A 20,824-nucleotide genomic window follows, 5' to 3' on the forward strand; every position below is an offset into this window, starting at 1 on the left:
TCAGTTTACATACACTTATTTCATGTCTCACTGTGTCTACTTATTTTCTTGCCACGCTAATTTCACTCCTCTCCTTTGCTCTCTGTTTCACCATGTCTCACTGTGTGCTCTGCTCTGTTTGTAAAGCCTGCCCTCCATGCACTCCAAGACTTTCTTTTTTTGTTTTAAAACAAACCTCTGTACAGTAAGGTCTAGCCAGAAGGCTAGGCTGATTTAGCCTTAGGTAAGCAATCCCTACCTAAGATTCCCTGTCTTTGAGAATGGATCGATGCATTCGTCTCTAGAAAGGATTCGATGAGAGAAAAGCTTCTTTTCAGGATCCAGGAAACCTACAAAGGGAACAAAGAAAAATACGCAAATTTGAAAATCCATTCCATTCTTCAAGGCAACAGTGGATATTTCTCTTAAACTGACAGGTTTATTGACCTTTTCTTAGGTGCTCTTGAATGCAATCTATCACACGTTCTCTGGCATTTTTACTGTATTTCAAAATAAAATAAAAGTCTGTAAAGAAACTGTATATGGCGCTCTACTGCTACGAAACAAGGCGGCCACTGTACGGGATGCTATAACCACAACAGCAGCTGTCAATAGTGGGAGCGCTGATCTCAAACATGCTGACTCGCTGCATCAGGGTCAGCAGTAATAACCAATTCAAAATGCATTAAACATTCATCATGTGGAGGCAGAACAGCAGTGGACTCAGGCTGCCCCTATATTTACTGTCTGATGAAAGACTGCATCCTGACTACCAAAAGCTGCATAAACACACTACTAACACATTAATATGACACAACCTTGAATCAGAAAGCTGAGAAATATTTTCATTTAGAAGGAAAGCAGGTTTACTGTGAGCAGCTGAGTGCTGTACAAAGCAAATACCTGCAAACCTGTCAGGCAGCCTGCCAAAAATCTGAGACATTGCATGGCTTTAGTGAGCATTTTAAAGTTCAGCACAAGTGCAGCTTGCAGATAAATAAGTGATCCAACAAAACATCAAGCTAGAACACAAAGCATGAGGAGACACTTCCCTCTTATGGACACAGACAGGAAGTACAAGTTGAAAAGTTTCCCAAACTGTCAGAATTTAAAACCTAAAGGATACAGTGACTCAAAACATATCTGAACTTAAAAGAGAAAGAAGGAGCTGCAACTTGTAAAATAATAAGCTCATTACCAGCAATGGTGTGTGCATAAAGGCGGCTCCCAAATGTGAAGACGTGCAGCTCGTAGAGTTTGGCGATTTTCTCCAAGAACTCCTTGCAGTGTGGACGGAGTCGCGTGTGAAGCATAGGCTCTCCTCGGCCGAGCTGGAAATGGAAAATTCCCTGAAGGACACAACAAGAGTTTCAGGAAATGCCAGAAAGAAACTGCAGAATTGAGTCTCAGCATCCACGCTTAAAGATTCTGAATAAAATCATCAGTGGTGACAAACTGGAAATGGTTTGAAAGAAATTAACCCCCGATCTGGTTTTTAAAGGCAAACGAGGACCTATGAAGGTCTTAAAGGTGAACACCAAAATCAAGACAATATGACTGACTTAGCGTGCGTTTCTGTGCGTAGCTACATTACAGATTGCTCTGACTCTTATTTAGCACAATTTTGGGAAAACATTTTAGCATTTATCGATATCCTTTAAGATTATCTCGTAGTTACAGCGGAGGCTGTTCAGCCAAAGCTAAGTTGTACAAACGTTTCAAAACAGATAGAAGAAAAGCCCTGCTGACAGTGAAAGCTATGTGAGGGACTGCTACCTTGTTGGACATACGCTGGCAGTGCTGTTCAGTGGTGTGAATCAGCGTCTGGTCCAGATCCACCATGAGGACCAGCTTTTTGTTCCGGTGGAGTCTCTGCTGGTCTTCTCTGCCCAGCTGTTCTGCTTGCTGTTGGGAGCGATTCAAGTGGAAAATTAGAAAACGTGAGCACACCGTAGGTAATGCCAAAGATTTCTTGGTTTGTTTGCAGCAGTTTGTGACATAAGAACAAACAGTGATGAAGTGAGATGACACAGCTGAAAGACTGTCAACTTCTCTTTAACTGCTTGCTGCTCTCTAAGAGAAAATAAAAGCTAACACTGCCATAAATTACAGCAGGACTGCGCTGTCCTGTGAAAAACTAAGTGCACCTTCAAGTTATTATTGCTAAAGCTGTTTCTATAAACTTCTGAATCATGGGGTGCACTTAGTTTTTCCACAGGACTGCAAAGAATCCTGTAAAAACTCTTTCACAGGACTTTATTTAATGTTTACTGCAAGTTTGCAAACACCTGTTCACCTACCTTTAAACGATTATTCAATTTTAAACAATCCACACACACACACACGAATAAATGTGAGGTATATCTGCCCTGTTAGTCCAGTCCTCCACGTATCTCCATCATATGACTCACCTCAGAGCTCACCATCAGCTCGGGGACACTATGCACCATGGAGACTGTTGCTGTGGAGATGGGAGTTTGCTGGTTCCCATTTGTGCTCTGGAGCCTGAGAAGGAAAAAAACAGAGTGGGCGTTGCACGTTTTGTGTATCTCTCAGGTCCTTGAACATATTGTGCCCGGGAAGAAAAAAGGGAGCTTTCACAAACATGCAAATTTGAAATTGCTCCACTTGACAGCAGTCGAGTTCGCACTGAGCTCAGAATTTACTCCAGTTCCAAGGTGACGGTAAGCAGTTTCAAGCGGCTTCACGAATGTGTCGTCAAGACATGCAAAAGTGAGACCTGCTCAGGTGATTCTGTGCTACATCGTGCAAATGCAGCATCTGACTGTTACACACTTTTGAAGCAATACCTTCAAAAAACAAAACAAAACAAAAAAAAAAAAAACAGCCATACTTTTACCTCACAACAACAACAATAATGAAAATGATAATGAAACGCAGGCTCTGTGGGTCCATTTAAAAATCAGTGTGTTCTGGAGTCTCACTGACAGCTATAAATGTTCTTGTTTTATCAAAGTGATGCCAGGAACATTGCAGAGTGCGAGCGCTCGACCAGAGCTGCAGCTCTGCACTCAGTGTATGATCTCTGGCGCCATCTGATGACAATACATGAAACAGACTATACCACTAATCCTGGTCGCCTCCAGTCGGTGTTTAATTTCAGTAAAAGTATGAGCCTCAAAACTATGAAGCTCCAAAATGTCCTCTGAATCATGATTATACCAGGCGTGTGCATGACACTGACTGCATGAACCTCTTTACTACTCATATAGGAGTGTTTACCAGCAAGTAAGCACGTCTCTAAGAAGTGACCAAAACTAAGTCAGATATTAAATATAAGTGGTTAATGCCATCATATGTGACCCCAGCCTCATTGTATCAAAAACATAAATATTAATGCACAGAAAGAATAAAACACTTTGGAAAAAGGTCAGAGTGAGAAGTCCCACCAGGCCCAAATCTATTTCTAACTGGCTTGTCTCCAGAAGGGCAGAATTATAAGACAAACATTAAAAAACATTAAATTATAAAACAAACATTAAATAACCTGTTTTTTGTTTTATATGTAAAAAAAAATAAAAATACAAAAATGACATCATGGTCACTCATAGATCAAATGTTACACAGAGTACGACAAATACTGTCAAACCCTTCCACAAGAAAGAAAAACAAATCAATTCAATTTGATTTATATAACGTCATGGATCATAACAGCAGCGATCTAAGCACTTTAAATAGTAAATTATAGTCTCTACAATATTAGAGAGAGAACCCCAACAATCAGAATACTGCTTCTAACTCCATTTTAACGAGGAGAGACCTTTGGCAGAACCAGGCTCAGAAAGGAGCAACCATCAGCGGCGGATGGCTCAGGGGTAAGAGATAAGAGGAATATATATGCTAAAAAATATTTGGAAAGCTCTGGGGACCCTTTTTGAACTTTGTGAAAGCTTTGGCTCTAACAGGAAGTCGTTAGAAAGTCAGCAGAGCGACTTTCGTGTTAAGAGATTGTAGCTCATTTGTTAGCCCTGTGATGGACTAGCAACCCGTCTATGGTTTACCCCACCTCTCACTCTTATGACAGGCTGGACCAACTCGACAGCCCTTGCAGATAAACAGTTAGGAAAACAGACAGAAAGACATACTGCCTTTACCCAAAGAGTAAAGACATGATGTGGGCCCTATGGAGCTTCCATACAGTGACTGAACAATGAGCAAACAAAGTCTGGACTCTGGATCCATGGATGCCTCCCTGGTTAGACATCCTCTGTCATCATGTTGTAATAACAATGATATCACATGGTTCAAATGCTTGGCTAAGTTTGAGTTCAATCGTTCATTTAAAGGCTTCAAACGCTGGCTTTTTGCTTCAAAGCACATTGTTGACAACAGCGCTTTGTAAATGTCACAGCGATCCTTTATTTAGATTTACAATTTTATTTTGATGACAGTGACGCGGAATTTCTTTCATTTACTTATTCCTAAGATTTTGTTGGTTTTCGTTCACTTTTCCCCTTTTTCTCCGGCCACCAGAGCCTGAACACAACTGCAGTGACATAACTGTGACATCACCCCAAGAGTCTATGGACTGCCATGCATTAACAGAAGGAGAGGTTTGCTGTTTCTTTTTAGTGTGATTTATTGTTTAGATATATCTATATAATAAAAAAGGGATAAAGTTTTGGGGGGGGGGGGGGGGGGGGGGGTACCTGGACAGATCAGGAAAATTCTAAGATATAAGTTAAAAAGAAAAGAAAAAAAGAAAACCGTGTGTCCTTACTGAGTCAGATCTTGACCACATTCGGCACATAAACCTTTCATGACTATGGGATGGCTGCATTCTTCTATTTTGAGGATGACACCCCTGGAATAGAAAAAAAAAGAAAAAATATTTAGATTCAGCGTTTTATTTAATACTATATATTTGGTTCAGGTTCACGGGGATAACGGCTCCCTGCGGCCACTCTCCTCCCTGTCAACCTGCACCGCAAATACCACATGAGCGTCAACCACGTGGTTACGCCTTCAAAACAAAAGCGCACACTTTGAACTTGAAGCGTTACTGCATGTTAATCAAAGTTCTTACTCAATAAATAACCGTGTTAGTTAACTTTTTCTTCCGCTACACATTCCCGCTCCTTAAAAAGTTCAATAACATGATATTTTAGAATATGACACTTTTATTTTGAAACGTCTGCTTATTTATTTTGGTTGCTTGACTCTGGAAGCAGCAAACGCGCTGCTGCGGTGCTCTGAGCGTGGCTAGCAAACACGCTAACGTCAGGTTCACAGTGTTAGCTTGTTAGCTAACTGAAGACGGCTGCAGCAAAACTAAGCGGGCACAAGCAGGGGACGGGTCAGCTAACATTAACCAGCTACAGCAGACAGAGCGACTCACCCGGGAGATATGACTTGTCCGAGCTGAATGCACAGCTCCTTCACTATTCCAGCTCGGTCCGATTTCACCTTCCTCTCCGGCAGCCTGGCAACATCAGCCCCTTTCTCCTGGAGTACAGGAGCGCACACTGCTAGCACAGAGTCCACGTTAACAAGAGAGCCTGCTTTGACTTTCCACTCTATAAGCCGTACAGGGAGAGCCCCGGCTGGCCAGCAGATATCCGCCACCTGCACCGCGGGGCCCTCTGCAGCTGCACCACCGCCGCCAGAATCCGCAGGAGGATCCTCCATCTGCCCCACACTCTCCAAATCTCCTTACTTTTCGGCTGCGGTCAACTTAAAGGATATCCACTCGACCTCTCAACGCCCCGTGTATCATTAAAGCGCGCAGAGCATCAGCGTGGAGGGGGAATTAAAACAAAAGTGCTGCGGGTTTAAACACAGCAACCCCACAGTCAGCTACGTTCGCTCTTCCCGCCCGTAAACAGGAAAGCGCAACACTGCAGCGACACGGGTCGCTACAGCATCCGGAAAAACACCAGAGAGCCTCTAGTATCGCCGAGAACTCCCACTTTGTGGAACTCCGTGTTCTTAGGGGGCGCTCCCGAGCTAGTCCGGAGTGAATAGGTCCCAATGGAGGAAAGAAATGTTTACCGTCAGGTAACATTTTTATTCTGGCTATTTTCATTATGTTTTGATAGACGAAGGTGAGACAATAGATGTAGTTATTTTAAAAAATATATATTTTACGATGTTCCATTGTCGTAAAATATCTGACGGCACAATGAGACGCTTTACGGCATCCGCCATTTTGATTTCAGGCATGAAGCGAGCAGCAACCTTCTCATAGTAGTCTCCACAGTAAGTACACTTCTTTGAGTCATCTAGGAAGTGTATGATGATGTAAAGGACATTGGTGTTGTTTTATTTCAGGCTATAAAACTAAATAAAATGTGTGGGTTCTCTAGAAGCAGTTGTAAAATAAGCATTTTAGACCGTAAGCTCCGTTCATCTTTAAGGACTGTCTTGCGAGCGCCCTCTGTGGCGCGCCAGGCTGACTCGCAGCCGGTTTCTGCGCGCTGCGATTAACAGGAAATGAAAATCTTGCCCAGATCGTCTCTGAACGCGGTTTCTACTCAGGTTTCAAAATAAAATCCCTGTGAGCTATTAGATATCGCTCTGTGGCTTATTATACATCGTCCCTTTATCTGAATACCAACGTTGGTTATTTCGAGTACTCTTTAACGTGCAATTTTAACACCTTTACTTTGAAGGAAAAGGTTTCCGCTTTTGCCCTCTAAATCTTTCACTGATCCATTGAGACAGGCTCACACAAGTATGACACTTTATATGGCTACATATTTTGAAAGTAAATACAAACAAAGCTATTATTACAAAATCCGCTCAACCCATGCAAGCGTGTTATTTGATTTTTTCTTCTTTCCATAAATAAATCCACAGGGCCCAGTAAGCAGAGAGAGGAGGGGCTGATTTATAACCTTAAGGGACAAGGACGTTTGCCTCACACCACTCCATACATATGATCAATGACGCTGAGTTGAGGCACCTCCTGCCAGAGAGTTGCTCCCACCCACCGACCAAGAGAAATCACTGCCTGATTCCAATAGTAGAGCCACGCATGTGCAAAAAAAAAATGCCTCCGCTCTTACATTTCACAATAAAAGCCCGAGAAGCGCGCTTGCAGTACCACATGTACTTTACCTTAAAAAGTAAGAAAGTAAAATATCTTACAGTATTTTGAAGCAATTTACGTTAGCATCTGGCATTTAAATACATTTTGTATTGTGTTCTATCACTGATGAAATAAAAATATTTATTCTTATTAAATATATACATTTTTAGGAAACATGTCTGATAGTGGTTAATAAAATTACGTTTTTTTCTCCGTGGCTAAGTTAGTCATCAGTCTTTGAATACATTTATAATATTCATAAAATTGGCCTAAATATTCATGAAATTACATTTATTAAAACTAAAACTACACACACACAAAAGAGGGAGATAGCTGCATTATTGCAAGAAATTCACCATTGATCCACACATTATGTCCATCATGAGTTTCCTTCACAAGCTGTGCAAATGGCGCAAAGGTGACCGTTCTTCTGGAGACCAACTCTGATTCAAATGTGATGTACAATGTGTGCAGAAACCACATTTTCTGTGAAGTGGGGGGCCCTTTGACTGACGCTTTTTCTGGAAGTATTACATCAGATAGGAATATATGACTACTTTTATTTATCTAACAATAAATAGAAGAGAATTTAAGGCAATCACAAAAAAAAAGCATGAGAAACATTTTCTGGAGAAGAAAATAAAAACGTGTTTGAATAAATGAATGAATTGATCATGTGAGGCAGAAATGTGTTCATTTATTTAATGACACTACGTTACACTTGGGCTTTTTCACTTGTAGCTTTTATTTGCTTCAAAAACGCGTAAAACATTCAAACAACTGCGAAACGGAGGTGAAGGAGTAGTAAATAAAAAAGCTTTTTTTGCGTTCCCTGATAAACGGAAGCGGAAGTGAGCGGGGGTGTATCCTTTCGAATTGTTACTCTTTGGCGTGAAGAACGGTGAGCCAGTGTGGTGCTAGCAGCTGATTAATTACTAACGGAGGAAGGTGACGAGTTTGTGGGCACCTTCTGGAGAGGAAATCTCTCTTGGACATTAATACAGCTCTTGGAGCGGGCCTGTTTTAATAACCCGGAAACATGACGGTGGAGACCTACAAAGCGGTAAATAAATCTCATTTCTGACTCGGTTGAAACGCCTTTTTCAGTTAGCAAGTTGATTGTTAGCCAGCCATAATTAGCCGCTTTGCATTAGCATTTGGACATATGTGATACTGAAAACAATTTCTCAAAGCTCCATTAGAAACAACAAAAAAAAAAAACATAAACAAACATGCTGCTCATCATACTATTTTTAACTTATTTTAACACGTGATAGGAAGGCAAGCAAACTTTCCAGCTGGTGTGTGAGTCGGTGAGTGTGCAGCGCGCTGCTGCAGGAGCGCATCGTAGCGTCTCCTCAGCGGTTTATGAGCCCTGATATCGCTGCCATCTGCAAACCCGTTTATCTGCACTGCAAACAGTTTGTTCCAACAAAGAAAACAAAATTTCAGCGTAGCTGTTTGTGTTCGCCTTGAACTAGACGTCCTCGCCTCCTATCACACTCACTCACTCACTCTCTCTCTCTCTCTCTCTCACTCACTCACTCTCTCTCTCTCTCTCTCTCTCTCTCTCTCTCTCTCTCTCTCACTCACTCTGTCTCTCTCTCTCTCTCTCTCACTCTCTCTCTCTCTCTCTCTCTCTCTCTCTCTCTCACTCACTCACTCACTCACTCACTCACTCTCTCTCTCTCTCACACTCTCTCTCACACGTGTGTAAGTTCTCTTGCAAATTCGCAAACTCACTCAAAACACACGGTCTGAGCCTGATCTTTGGGCCCACACTGAACCTTGTTACATAACTGAGGGTGGCTGGTTCATGCTGTAGGGGGTCTCTCACGCGCTTCTTTGTTTTTCCACAGTTTAAATTGTGCCTGCATCACCTGGCTCTCCTCCGAAGAGCTCCACATCCTGGCTCATCATCACTCCCAGCAAGGCGATCTTTTAGTTGGCTAAGGTACCAAACAGCTGAGGGTCGCACCTGAGCTTCAGTACATGCTGAACTCTGCATGCAGTGAGACGGTGTGTGTCTTTTAATCTTCTTCCAGGGAAGGTAAACGCAGAGGGCGGTTATGGAAGACACTAGTGGCCCTCTCTGTTGGTGTACCTGTGGTGGTGAGTGTCAAGTATGCTGTGTCAGAGCCACGACAGAAGAGGAAGATGAGAATTGTGATTGAAGGCTTTGGCCGCTTCTGCAGGTTTGTGGCTGTTTTTATGCATCCACCTGCCTCTTGGTAAAGTTTTAAAAACATCTACACTGAGGGGAAAAAATGGAGCAGGTGATGGTACAAAAATAAGACCTTTAAAGGAAAGATTAATAATTTGCATGTGGTGTTTTGAGGAGACTCAATAATCCATTTAGCAGTGTGCTTACTGCTCACATGGATGCCGTTTCAAATGGGAACATGAGGACTGAGATGGAAACAAATTTGTCTTCCAAATCTGCCTTACTGTTATAATAGGATAATTAATATATCCACTCTGTCAGATCATGTATCAACCATAGCGATTGATTGCAGAGTGGCTACTCTGCTGAATTAACCTCTGGGAGCCATGGCTGTTCTTGGGGGGTTTCCAGTGTAGCCAGGTAGAGAAGTACTTTCCAACCCATGTTTTTTAGGTCTGGAATCACAGTGTTCCTCTATCAGTTATTCCCAGCCACTGAAAAACATTTACTAAAATAAAGCAGGCAAACCTGACGTACCTCATATTTTTGCAAATGAAGCTTGTTTCTGTTTAAACCCAGTCATGTGATTGTGAAATGTTTCCTCAGCACAGAAGGCAAACGTTACGCTCAGAGTTCTTATACAAAGTGCTCCAAACAGCATTCCACTGAATGATGATGAATCATGAGATTCTTCCACAGTGTGAAAGTGGCCTTCACCAGATTCATGTTAAAATCTAACAGCCACTGGCTGTATGTGAGCACCGACCAGGCTCGTTGTTTTATCCTTTTTCACTTCAGAGCCTAACAGAGGTGTGTGTTAGCGAACGTATCGCTGACCAGTTGAGACCATTTTTTTTTTTTAGGGGTGCTCAGAGCGGACACACGGACAGTGAACTGAAGCACAGAGAGAAACCCTGACATTGTAAACATCGTTGTCACCTCCCCCCAAGGAGGTTTTGCGTTTTGTAGCAGGTGTGTGTGTGTGTGTGTGTGTGTGTGTGTGTGTGTGTGTGTGTGTGTGTGTGTGTGTCATTCTGTCTATAAACAAAAGGTAAACGAAAGAAAACGAGTTGCCTAATTAGTGAGAAATATACTGTAGTATAATATTATATAATAAGCTCCAGTTATTCATATCCAGTTATTTACAAATCAATATTTATTATCCATGACCTGCTCCTACATAATGTTTGTGTAATCAAAGTAAACATCTGTCATGCTGCCCTTATCTCTTTTTTTATTGCACTACAAACTTGTTAAAGCATGTTTAAAAAAGAACAAAGAAAACAAAGTAAATTGTGTGCAGAGCTGCTCTGATGGAGGTTTGCACTCTTGGAGTGCTTCTTTTTAATGATGTTTTCACATTACTAAAATGTGTTATGCTGTTCTCAAATGTGGATTCTCCCAAGTCTCCTCTTACGCCACAAATATCGTTTATTTGCCTTATTTACATTGGACTATTTGTTGTTTTCTTGTTGAATACAGTATTTCTGTATGTTGTTGTTGTTGTTGTTGTTGTCAGGGCATGTTATTTAAGATAAGATAAGATAAGATAGTGTTTATTTGTCACATGCACAGTTATACACAGTACAATGCACAGTGAAATGTATTTTGTACCTGCAACCTTATATACACACACATATAAATAAGAAGAATAAAAATAAAAAAAAGTAATTCACACTATACACTATACTCTATATACTATACACACTTTTTAAATTATAATATTTACACTGTGCAATAATGGTCCAGTTAGGGCTCAGAGTTGAGCAGACGGATGGCTTGTGGGTAAAAACTCTTCTTCAAACTTTCAGTCTTAGTCCTCAGGCAGCGGTAACGCCGGCCTGATGGGAGCAGGGAGAAGAGAGAGCGTCCGGGGTGGCTGGGCTGTTTTAGGATCTTCATGGCCCTCAGCCTGCACTGCTTGGTGTAAATGTCCTGCAGGTTGGGGAGGGTGGTTCTGATGGTCCGTTCAGCTGAACGAACCACCCTTTTTAGGGCCATGAAGTCCTGCTTGGTGCAGTTTCCCATCCAGGTGGTGATGCTCCCACGCATGATGCTCTCGATGGTGCAGGTGTAAAAGTTCCTGAGCACCTTGAGTGGGAGCTTGAAGTCTCTCAGCCGCCTGAGGAGGTAGAGACGCTGTCTGGCCTTCTTCACAGTGATGTTTATGTGATGAGTCCAGGACAGGTCCTGTGAGATGGTCACTCCCAGGTATTTGAAGGTGTCCACTCTTTCCACCTCAGCACCACTGATGACAAGTGGATGGTAGTCCCTCTGCTGCTTCCTGCTGAAGTCCACGATCAGTTCCTTTGTTTTGCTGACGTTGAGCAGGAGGTGGTTCTCCTGGCACCAGTTCTCCAGGCGGGAGACCTCTCTCCTGTAGGCTGTCTCCTCATTGTGAGAGATTAGTCCCACAACAGCAGTGTCGTCAGCAAACTTGATGATGACGTTGGACTCTGACATGGCCTCGCAGTCATGGGTGTACAGTGAGTACAGCAGAGGGCTGAGCACACAGCCTTGGGGGGATCCAGTGTTGAGGGTGAGGGAGGATGAGGTGAGGTGACCCACTCGTACCACCTGTGGTCTGCTGGTCAGGAAGCTGTGAACCCACCTGCACAGGGATGGGCCCAGGCCCAGGTCCAGCAGCTTAGAGACCAGCCTGGAGGGAACTATGGTGTTGAATGCTGAGCTGTAATCTACAAACAGCACTCTCACATAGTTCCCCTTACCAGTGTCTATGTGTGAAAGGGTCTTGTGGAGGAGGAAGGATATGGCGTCGTCTGTGGATCTGTCTGGCCGGTATGCAAACTGTAGTGGGTCGAGGGTGGTGGGCAGTGAGGAGGTGATGAATGTCTTGATGAGTCTCTCAAAACACTTCATCACCACAGAGGTGAGTGCTATGGGCCTGAAGTCATTGGGGCTGCTGGGGTGTGGTTTCTTTGGGACAGGGACTATGATGGACTTTTTAAAGCAGGTGGGAATCACACACAGTTTCAGTGAGAGGTTGAATATCACTGTAAACACAGGTGCCAGCTGGTCAGCGCAGGTCTTAAGGACACGTCCGCTAATACCGTCTGGTCCAGCCGCTTTCCTGGTGTTTACACTAGTGATGTTACCTCCAACACCGAGGCTTCGAAGCACGCTTCAAACTCGCCAGGGTAGTTATGGTGAAGCAGTGGGCCGGAGCTTGCTTCAGTTGACGTCACTGATGACGTTCGAACCACTTCACTGCTTCATTCAGACTGAATCAGCTGACTGGTTTGATTTCACAGGCGGAGCTTTGAAACTTTGGCGCGATACTCAGAGTATTTAAGACCACTGAAACGCCGTTTCACGTCTTGTACCAAACCTGCTGTGCGTCAGTGACGGCTGATTTGTGTGAATTTCAAACTTTCAATAAGAGAGCCATCTCATTTTTCCTAAGTATGGGAATATTTTGATTTGGTGCCACCGAATAAGGTAAAATAATTTCAGCATGTCCATCCATCCATTTCTTTCCAATTATATAGGAAACTTGTGCAGGTAGGACGAGCATGGAAAAAGAAAAATGTTGATGCTTAAACCACATCAATAGCCCAAAAAATATAATGAGGTTACAGCCAATTAACCTCTCCGATCTCAGTCGCCAGGCAATCCGGCGTTGACATCGGAGCATTCCGGGTATTAATAAACTACTTTATGATCAACAAAACATGATGACACTAAGTAAGATTTAAATTAAAACATAAAATTATGCATCCACCTTTAAATTGGTGACCAAATGTGCGATTAGCAGCCAGCGACGTTCAACGTGTCGAAAAGCAAACAGGTGAGCTCGAACAACGTCACTGGCTGAAGATGCAGCGATCACAACACACCTATTCAGTGTTTATTCAAATATAATACACATAGTGCCACATCATTCAAGAGGTGCTTTTCTTTCTCCCTTTCTTACTTCCTGGTCACACCAGCTTCTTCTGTTCTGTGTGAAAGGATGGTCTCAAAGGCTGGGAAGCTCTCCCTAAAAAGAGAAACCAGTGAAGCCCATCTACTGTGGAAACATTATTCCTGAATAATAATAAAAAACCGAGATGCAAAAGCACACATTTCCTGCACACCAAGCACAATAACAAAGGAAATTAAAACCGCAAGCGGTGATATCGGGCCCTCGCACTCCGCGCGCGTCGACCTGTGGCGCTCGTCGACCCGTGCCGCACTCGGAGGTTTTGTGATCGTGATGGGTCTCTAGAAAGTTGAATTCTTTTATAGGAAAAGGTATCTTTTGCTGTCGGCATAGACGCAATGGAATATTTGGGGGTGTGGTCACGGCTCCGGCATGCAAAATAGGGCATGGGTCTGATTGACTTTTTTGATGGGCTGTTTGTCTAGATGATGTGGAGCCAATTTGGTCTCACTGGGTGAAATGCCCTAGGAGGAGTTCATTCAAATAGCAGGCCTGAAAATGGCAAAAATTGACACTTTCAATTGAAGATGCTGGACTTCCTGTAGGGTTTGGAGTATGGCTCCAAGAGACTTTTTTGTATGTCTTAGGATGTTACATGAGTGTGCAAAATTTCAGAGCTGTAGATAAAATGTAACTCAGGGGCTAGCTAAAAAACATGGTTTATTATGATATTTAAAGCTGCCAGTAGGGGGCGCTCTAACGTTTATGAACTTTATGCATATCAATGTGTTCAGGGCAGGAGGCTTATCAAATAGATGAGGATTTTGTAAGGAATGGTGAAAGATATTTCATGTATTTCAGAGCAAAACTAATTCTGTGGACGGTCATACAAATTTTCATTTGCTTCTGTAGGGGGCGCTATTGCGCCTACAGTCTTGAATCTGTAGTTATGGATTCAGCCTGGGTGTGTACATGAGTGATTAAATTTTCAGCCTGATCAGACAAAGCATGTGCGAACAAGTGCACAAACAATTTTGGTGGTGAGGGAGAAAAACAAAGGCCAAATTTAATGGCCTGGTGTGACAAGGCCGTTTAATATTTTGTAAAGATTTCCACAATATTTGATGGGCTACTTGTGTAGATGATCTGGAGCCAATTTGGTGTCAGTGGGTGAAATGCCCTAGGACGAGTTCGTTCAAATAGCAGGCGTGGAAATCGCAAAAATTGACACCTTCAATTGAAGATGGCCGACTTCCTGTAGGGTTTGGGGTATGGGTCCAAGAGACTTTTTTGTACGTCTTAGTATGTTACACGAGCCTGTACATTTTCATACATGTAGATAAAACGTAGCTCCGGGGCTACTCAAAAAACATGCTATTTTAAGATATTCCGAGCTGCCACTAGGCGGCGCTCTAACGTTTATGGACTTTATGCATATGAGTGTGTTCAGGGCAGCATGCTTATCACACCACTGAAGTTTGAGCCAGATTGGGCAAGTTGGCTTTGAGTTACAGCCATTTTTGTGTTCATGGCGAATCATCGAACTTTGCCGTCCCATAAGGGTCACGCCCTTTTGTCAAAAACTCACAGTTTTGAAAACACAGTAAGTCCAACTTCTTAAGGCTTTCCAGGTGAAATTTGAGATGGTTCTGCTAAACCACCTTGGAGCTGGACCTCCAAGTGTAAAATATGACATTTCCTGTTCCCACTAGGTGGCGCTGCGACTGATATTAAATATTGTCATATGTATGTGTTCAGGGGGGCACCCTCATCCTACTGGAGAAGTTTGATGCACATTGGATCATGTAGGTATGAATGAGAGGCAATCAAAATTTCATGGCGAATGATCAAAGTTCAAAGGGGCATAAGGACCCCTCCCCCTTGGCAAAAACTCACCATTTTCGAGATTTAGATTCCCCTGGGGGTGTAGGTTAGACAAACCAAATATGAAGATGATAACGTCTAAAACCTCTGAGTTATTAGAAAAAGTGTGAGGGCTGCAAATCGCCAAATTTGCATAATTAATTCAAAATGGCGGACTTCCTGTTGGGTTTAGGGCATGGCTCCCAGAGGATTTTTTGTGCGCGTGGACATGATATACATGTGTATGAAGTTTCATTCATGTACGTGAAACACAGCGGTGGGGCTCCAGTTTAGGGGGCGCTAGCGAGCCATTTGGGCGCGCCCTTGCCCGAGCCCATTAAAATACTTAAATTTTCACCAGGTGTGACGCATGTGCCAAGTTTCATGAGTTTTTGAATATGATAAAGCCCCCAAAAAGCCAATTCATTTGCCTGAATAATAATAATAATAATAATAATAATAAATTAAAACCGCAAGCGGTGATATCGGGCCCTCGCACTCCACGCGCGTCGACCTGTGGCGCTCGTCGACCCGTGCCGCACTCGGAGGTTTTGTGATCGTGATGGGTCTCTAGAAAGTTGAATTCTTTTATAGGAAAAGGTATCTTTTGCTCTCGGCATAGACGCAATGGAATATTTGGGGGTGTGGTCACGGCTCCAGCATGCAAAATAGGGCATGGGTCTGATTGACTTTTTTGATGGGCTGTTTGTCTAGATGATGTGGAGCCAATTTGGTCTCACTGGGTGAAATGCCCTAGGAGGAGTTCATTCAAATAGCAGGCCTGAAAATGGCAAAAATTGACACTTTCAATTGAAGATGCTGGACTTCCTGTAGGGTTTGGAGTATGGCTCCAAGAGACTTTTTTGTATGTCTTAGGATGTTACATGAGTGTGCAAAATTTCAGAGCTGTAGATAAAATGTAACTCAGGGGCTAGCTAAAAAACATGGTATATTATGATATTTAAAGCTGCCAGTAGGGGGCGCTCTAACGTTTATGGACTTTATGCATATCAATGTGTTCAGGGCAGGAGGCTTATCAAATAGATGAGGATTTTGTAAGGAATGGTGAAAGATATTTCATGTATTTCAGAGCAAAACTAATTCTGTGGACGGTCATACAAATTTTCATTTGCTTCTGTAGGGGGCGCTATTGCGCCTACAGTCTTGAATCTGTAGTTATGGATTCAGCCTGGGTGTGTACATGAGTGATTAAATTTTCAGCCTGATCAGACAAAGCATGTGCGAACAAGTGCACAAACAATTTTGGTGGTGAGGGAGAAAAACAAAGGCCAAATTTAATGGCCTGGTGTGACAAGGCCGTTTAATATTTTGTAAAGATTTCCACAATATTTGATGGGCTACTTGTGTAGATGATCTGGAGCCAATTTGGTGTCAGTGGGTGAAATGCCCTAGGACGAGTTCGTTCAAATAGCAGGCGTGGAAATCGCAAAAATTGACACCTTCAATTGAAGATGGCCGACTTCCTGTAGGGTTTGGGGTATGGGTCCAAGAGACTTTTTTGTACATCTTAGTATGTTACATGAGCCTGTACATTTTCATACATGTAGATAAAACGTAGCTCCGGGGCTACTCAAAAAACTTGCTATTTTAAGATATTCCGAGCTGCCACTAGGCGGCGCTCTACCGTTTATGGACTTTATGCATATGAGTGTGTTCAGGGCAGCATGCTTATCACACCACTGAAGTTTGAGCCAGATTGGGCAAGTTGGCTTTGAGTTACAGCCGTGTTTGTGTTCATGGCGAATCATCGAACTTTGCCGTCCCATAAGGGTCCCGCCCTTTTGTCAAAAACTCACAGTTTTGAAAACACAGTAAGTCCAACTTCTTAAGGCTTTCCAGGTGAAATTTGAGATGGTTCTGCTAAACCACCTTGGAGCTGGACCTCCAAGTGTAAAATATGACATTTCCTGTTCCCACTAGGTGGCGCTGCGACTGATATTAAATATTGTCATATGTATGTGTTCAGGGGGGCACCCTCATCCTACTGGAGAAGTTTGATGCACATTGGATCATGTAGGTATGAATGAGAGGCAATCAAAATTTCATGGCGAATGATCAAAGTTCAAAGGGGCATAAGGACCCCTCCCCCTTGGCAAAAACTCACCATTTTCGAGATTTAGATTCCCCTGGGGGTGTAGGTTAGACAAACCAAATATGAAGATGATAAGGTCTAAAACCTCTGAGTTATTAGAAAAAGTGTGAGGGCTGCAAATCGCCAAATTTGCATAATTAATTCAAAATGGCGGACTTCCTGTTGGGTTTAGGGCATGGCTCCAAGAGGATTTTTTGTGCGCCTGGACATGATATACATGTGTATGAAGTTTCATTCATGTACGTGAAACACAGCGGTGGGGCTCCAGTTTAGGGGGCGCTAGCGAGCCATTTGGGCGCGCCCTTGCCCGAGCCCATTAAAATACTTAAATTTTCACCAGGTGTGACGCATGTGCAAAGGTTCATGAGTTTTTGAATATGATAAAGCCCCCAAAAAGCCAATTCATTTGCCTGAATAATAATAATAATAAAAAAAAAAAAAAAAAAAAAATAATAATAAACGAAGCAATTACAATAGGGCCTTCGCACAGTTCGTGCTCGGGCCCTAAAAAAAAAATAATAATTAAAGCCGCAAGCGGCGATGAGCGGGCCCTCGCACCCGGCGCGCGTCGACCCCTGGCGCGCTCCAGCCAAGCGGCGCGTCGACCCGTGGCACGCTCCAGCCGAACCGCGCTCGGAGGTTCTCGCAGACGAGAGAGTAGCTGGCTCACCCGGCTGCTGACAGCTCAGCAGGCTAGCCGTACTTCGCGTCGATCATCTCCCGCTTCCACTAGGTGGCGTCGGTGAGTGCCCACTAATTAATATGTCACAATGCTCTATGTAATGCCTGCAGCCATCAATGAAACTGTAATGACCATAGGATGATGAGTATCAGTGTCCTACTGATTTCCTGTTGCCACTAGGTGGCGTTATGAGTGTGAAACAAAGCTGATAGAGGGGTGTGTCCAGTCTCCCTTACCCTCCCATTAAGCCTGTGAAGTTTGAGGCACATCGGACAATGTATGTCAGAGATGTAACAATTTGGTGCACTGTGGTATATGAGTAAAATCCCACATTTAGAGGGTTGCTACGGCAACACCGTTCAATATTCTACAAAACCATGAATATCTTTTGATGGGCTACTTGTGTAGATGATCTGGAGCCATTTTGGTGTGACTGGATGAAAAGCTGTAGTAGAAGATGATTCAAATAGCAGGCCTGAAAAATGTGAAAAATGCTGCAAAAATGACACCTTAATTAGAACATGTCAGGCTTCCTGTTGGATTTCGGCTATCGGTCCAAGAGACTTTTTTGTACGTGTTAGGATGTTACTTCAGCATGCACGATTTCAGGTACACAGACCAAGCACTGCCCTGGGGCTGATGTTTAGAACCTATCTGGGCCTGAAATGGAAAAAAAGTCCAAATTCAGAGGGTTGCTACGGCAACACCGTTCAATATTCTACAAAACCATGAATATCTTTTGATGGGCTACTTGTGTGGATGATCTGGAGCCATTTTGGTGTCACTGGGTCAAATGCCCTAGGAGGAGTTGAGGCAAAAAGGCCTGAAAAAGGCGAAAAATGCTGCAAAAATGACACTTTAAAGTGAACGTGGCTGACTTCCTGTTGTGTTTCGGCTATCGGTCCAAGAGACTTTTTTGTAGACGTTAGCATCTTACATCAGCAGGCACATTTTCAGATACACAGAGAAAGCACAGCCCAGGGGCTGATGTTTAGAATCTCTGTGAATTTGAAATTGAAAAAAGTCCAAATTCAGAGGGTTGCCATGGAAACACCGTTCAATATTCTACAAAACCATGAATAACTTTTGATGGGCTACTTGTGTAGATGATCTGGAGCCAATTTGGTGTCAGTGGGTGAAATGCCCTAGGACAAGTTCGTTCAAATAGCAGGCGTGGAAATCGCAAAAATTGACACCTTCAATTGAAGATGGCCGACTTCCTGTAGGGTTTGGGGTAGGGGTCCAAGAGACTTTTTTGTACGTCTTAGTATGTTACACGAGCATGTACATTTTCATACATGTAGATAAAACGTAGCTCCGGGGCTACTCAAAAAACTTGCTATTTTAAGATATTCCGGGCTGCCACTAGGCGGCGCTCTAACGTTTATGGACTTTATGCATATGAGTGTGTTCAGGACAGGGTGCTTATCACACCACTGAAGTTTGAGCCAGATTGGGCAAGTTGGCTTGGAGTTACAGCTATTTTTGTGTTCATGGCGAATCATCGAACTTTGCCGTCCCATAAGGGTCACGCCCTTTTGTCAAAAAGTCACAGTTTTGAAAACACAGTAAGTCCAACTTCTTAAGGCTTTCCAGGTGAAATTTGAGATGGTTCTGCTAAACCACCTTGGAGCTGGACCTCCAAGTGTAAAATATGACATTTCCTGTTCCCACTAGGTGGCGCTGCGACTGATATTAAATATTGTCATATGTATGTGTTCAGGGGGGCACCCTTATCCTACTGGAGAAGTTTGATGCACATTGGATCATGTAGGTATGAATGAGAGGCAATCAAAATTTCATGGCGAATGATCAAAGTTCAAAGGGGCATAAGGACCCCTCCCCCTTGGCAAAAACTCACCATTTTCGAGATTTAGATTCCCCTGGGGGTGTAGGTTATACAAACCAAATATGAAGATGATAACGTCTAAAACCTCTGAGTTATTAGAAAAAGTGTGAGGGCTGCAAATCGCCAAATTTGCATAAGTAATTCAAAATGGCGGACTTCCTGTTGGGTTTAGGGCATGGCTCCAAGAGGATTTTTTGTGCGCCTGGACATGATATACATGTGTATGAAGTTTCATTCATGTACGTGTAACACAGCGGTGGGGCTCCAGTTTAGGGGGCGCTAGCGAGCCATTTGGGCGCGCCCTTGCCCGAGCCCATTAAAATACTTAAATTTTCACCAGGTGTGACGCATGTGCAAAGTTTCATGAGTTTTTGAATATGATAAAGCCCCCAAAAAGCCAATTCATTTGCCTGAATAATAATAAAAAAAAAAATAATAATAATTAAAACCGCAAGCGGTGATATCGGGCCCTCGCACTCCCTGCGCGTCGACCCGTGGCGCTCGTCGACCCGTGCCGCACTCGGAGGTCTTGTGATCGTGATGGTGTACAGAAGGTCTGTAGAAAGTTGAATTCTTTTATAGGAAAAGATATCTTTTGCTCTCGGCATAGACGCAATGGAATATTTGGGGGTGGGGTCACGGCTCCAGCATGCAAAATAGGGCATGGGTCTGATAGACTGTTTTGATCAGGATGATGTCAAGAATGTTGAAACACATTTTCATACATTTCCGAGAAACTAAGTTTGTGGATGCTATACAAAATTTCATTTGCTTCTGTAGGGGGCACTCTTGCAGCTACGTATAGCCTTGAATCCATAGTTATGGGTTCAGAGTGGCTGTGTACATGAGTGATTACATTTTCAGGCAGATCGGGCAAAGCATGTACGAACACGTGGCCAAACAATTTTGGTCGCCATTGAGAAAAATGAAAGCCAACTTCAATGGCCTGGTGTGACAACACCATTTAATATTTTGTCAAGATTTCCACAATATTTGATGGGCTGTTTGTCTAGATGATCTGGAGCCAATTTGGTCTCACTGGCTGAAATGCCCTAGGAGGAGTTCATTCAAATAGCAGGCCTGAAAATGGCAAAAATTGACAAAAATTGACACTTTCAATTGAAGATGCTGGACTTCCTGTAGGGTTTCCAGTATGGCTCCAAGAGACTTTTTTGTACGTCTTAGGATGTTACATGAGTGTGCAGAATTTCAGAGCTGTAGATATAATGTAGCTCTGGGG

The 20,824-nt window shown here is 43.1% G+C and overlaps 2 protein-coding genes across 5 annotated transcripts in view; one reads left to right on the plus strand and one right to left on the minus strand.

Moving 5' to 3' along the window:
- ctdp1 (CTD (carboxy-terminal domain, RNA polymerase II, polypeptide A) phosphatase, subunit 1) overlaps positions 1-5,824 on the minus strand; it is a 73,263-nt gene extending 67,439 nt beyond the window's left edge. The window contains exons 1-6 of one of the 2 annotated variants that reach the window (XM_030740360.1): positions 5,339-5,824; positions 4,721-4,804; positions 2,391-2,484; positions 1,756-1,884; positions 1,178-1,328; positions 239-329 (exon numbers count right to left, since the gene is read on the minus strand). In XM_030740360.1, coding sequence (XP_030596220.1) covers positions 239-329; positions 1,178-1,328; positions 1,756-1,884; positions 2,391-2,484; positions 4,721-4,804; positions 5,339-5,628 — 839 coding nt within the window. In that variant the 5' untranslated portion in view covers positions 5,629-5,824. The remainder of the gene's footprint in view (positions 1-238; positions 330-1,177; positions 1,329-1,755; positions 1,885-2,390; positions 2,485-4,720; positions 4,805-5,338) is intronic. The other variant, XM_030740359.1, reaches the window with a different exon arrangement.
- Positions 5,810-20,824, plus strand: part of adck5 (aarF domain containing kinase 5) — a 35,654-nt gene continuing 20,639 nt past the window's right edge. Inside the window, exons 1-4 of one of the 3 annotated variants that reach the window (XM_030740361.1) lie at positions 5,810-5,997; positions 6,159-6,198; positions 8,890-8,984; positions 9,076-9,225. In XM_030740361.1, the coding sequence (XP_030596221.1) occupies positions 5,984-5,997; positions 6,159-6,198; positions 8,890-8,984; positions 9,076-9,225 (299 nt within the window). In that variant the 5' untranslated portion in view covers positions 5,810-5,983. Of the gene's footprint in view, positions 5,998-6,158; positions 6,199-7,894; positions 8,094-8,889; positions 8,985-9,075; positions 9,226-20,824 lie in introns of those variants that run through there. The other 2 variants (XM_030740362.1, XM_030740363.1) reach the window with 2 other exon arrangements.

The sequence above is a fragment of the Archocentrus centrarchus genome, chromosome 11 (genome assembly GCF_007364275.1).
Source record: "Archocentrus centrarchus isolate MPI-CPG fArcCen1 chromosome 11, fArcCen1, whole genome shotgun sequence".
Taxonomy (NCBI): domain Eukaryota; kingdom Metazoa; phylum Chordata; class Actinopteri; order Cichliformes; family Cichlidae; genus Archocentrus; species Archocentrus centrarchus.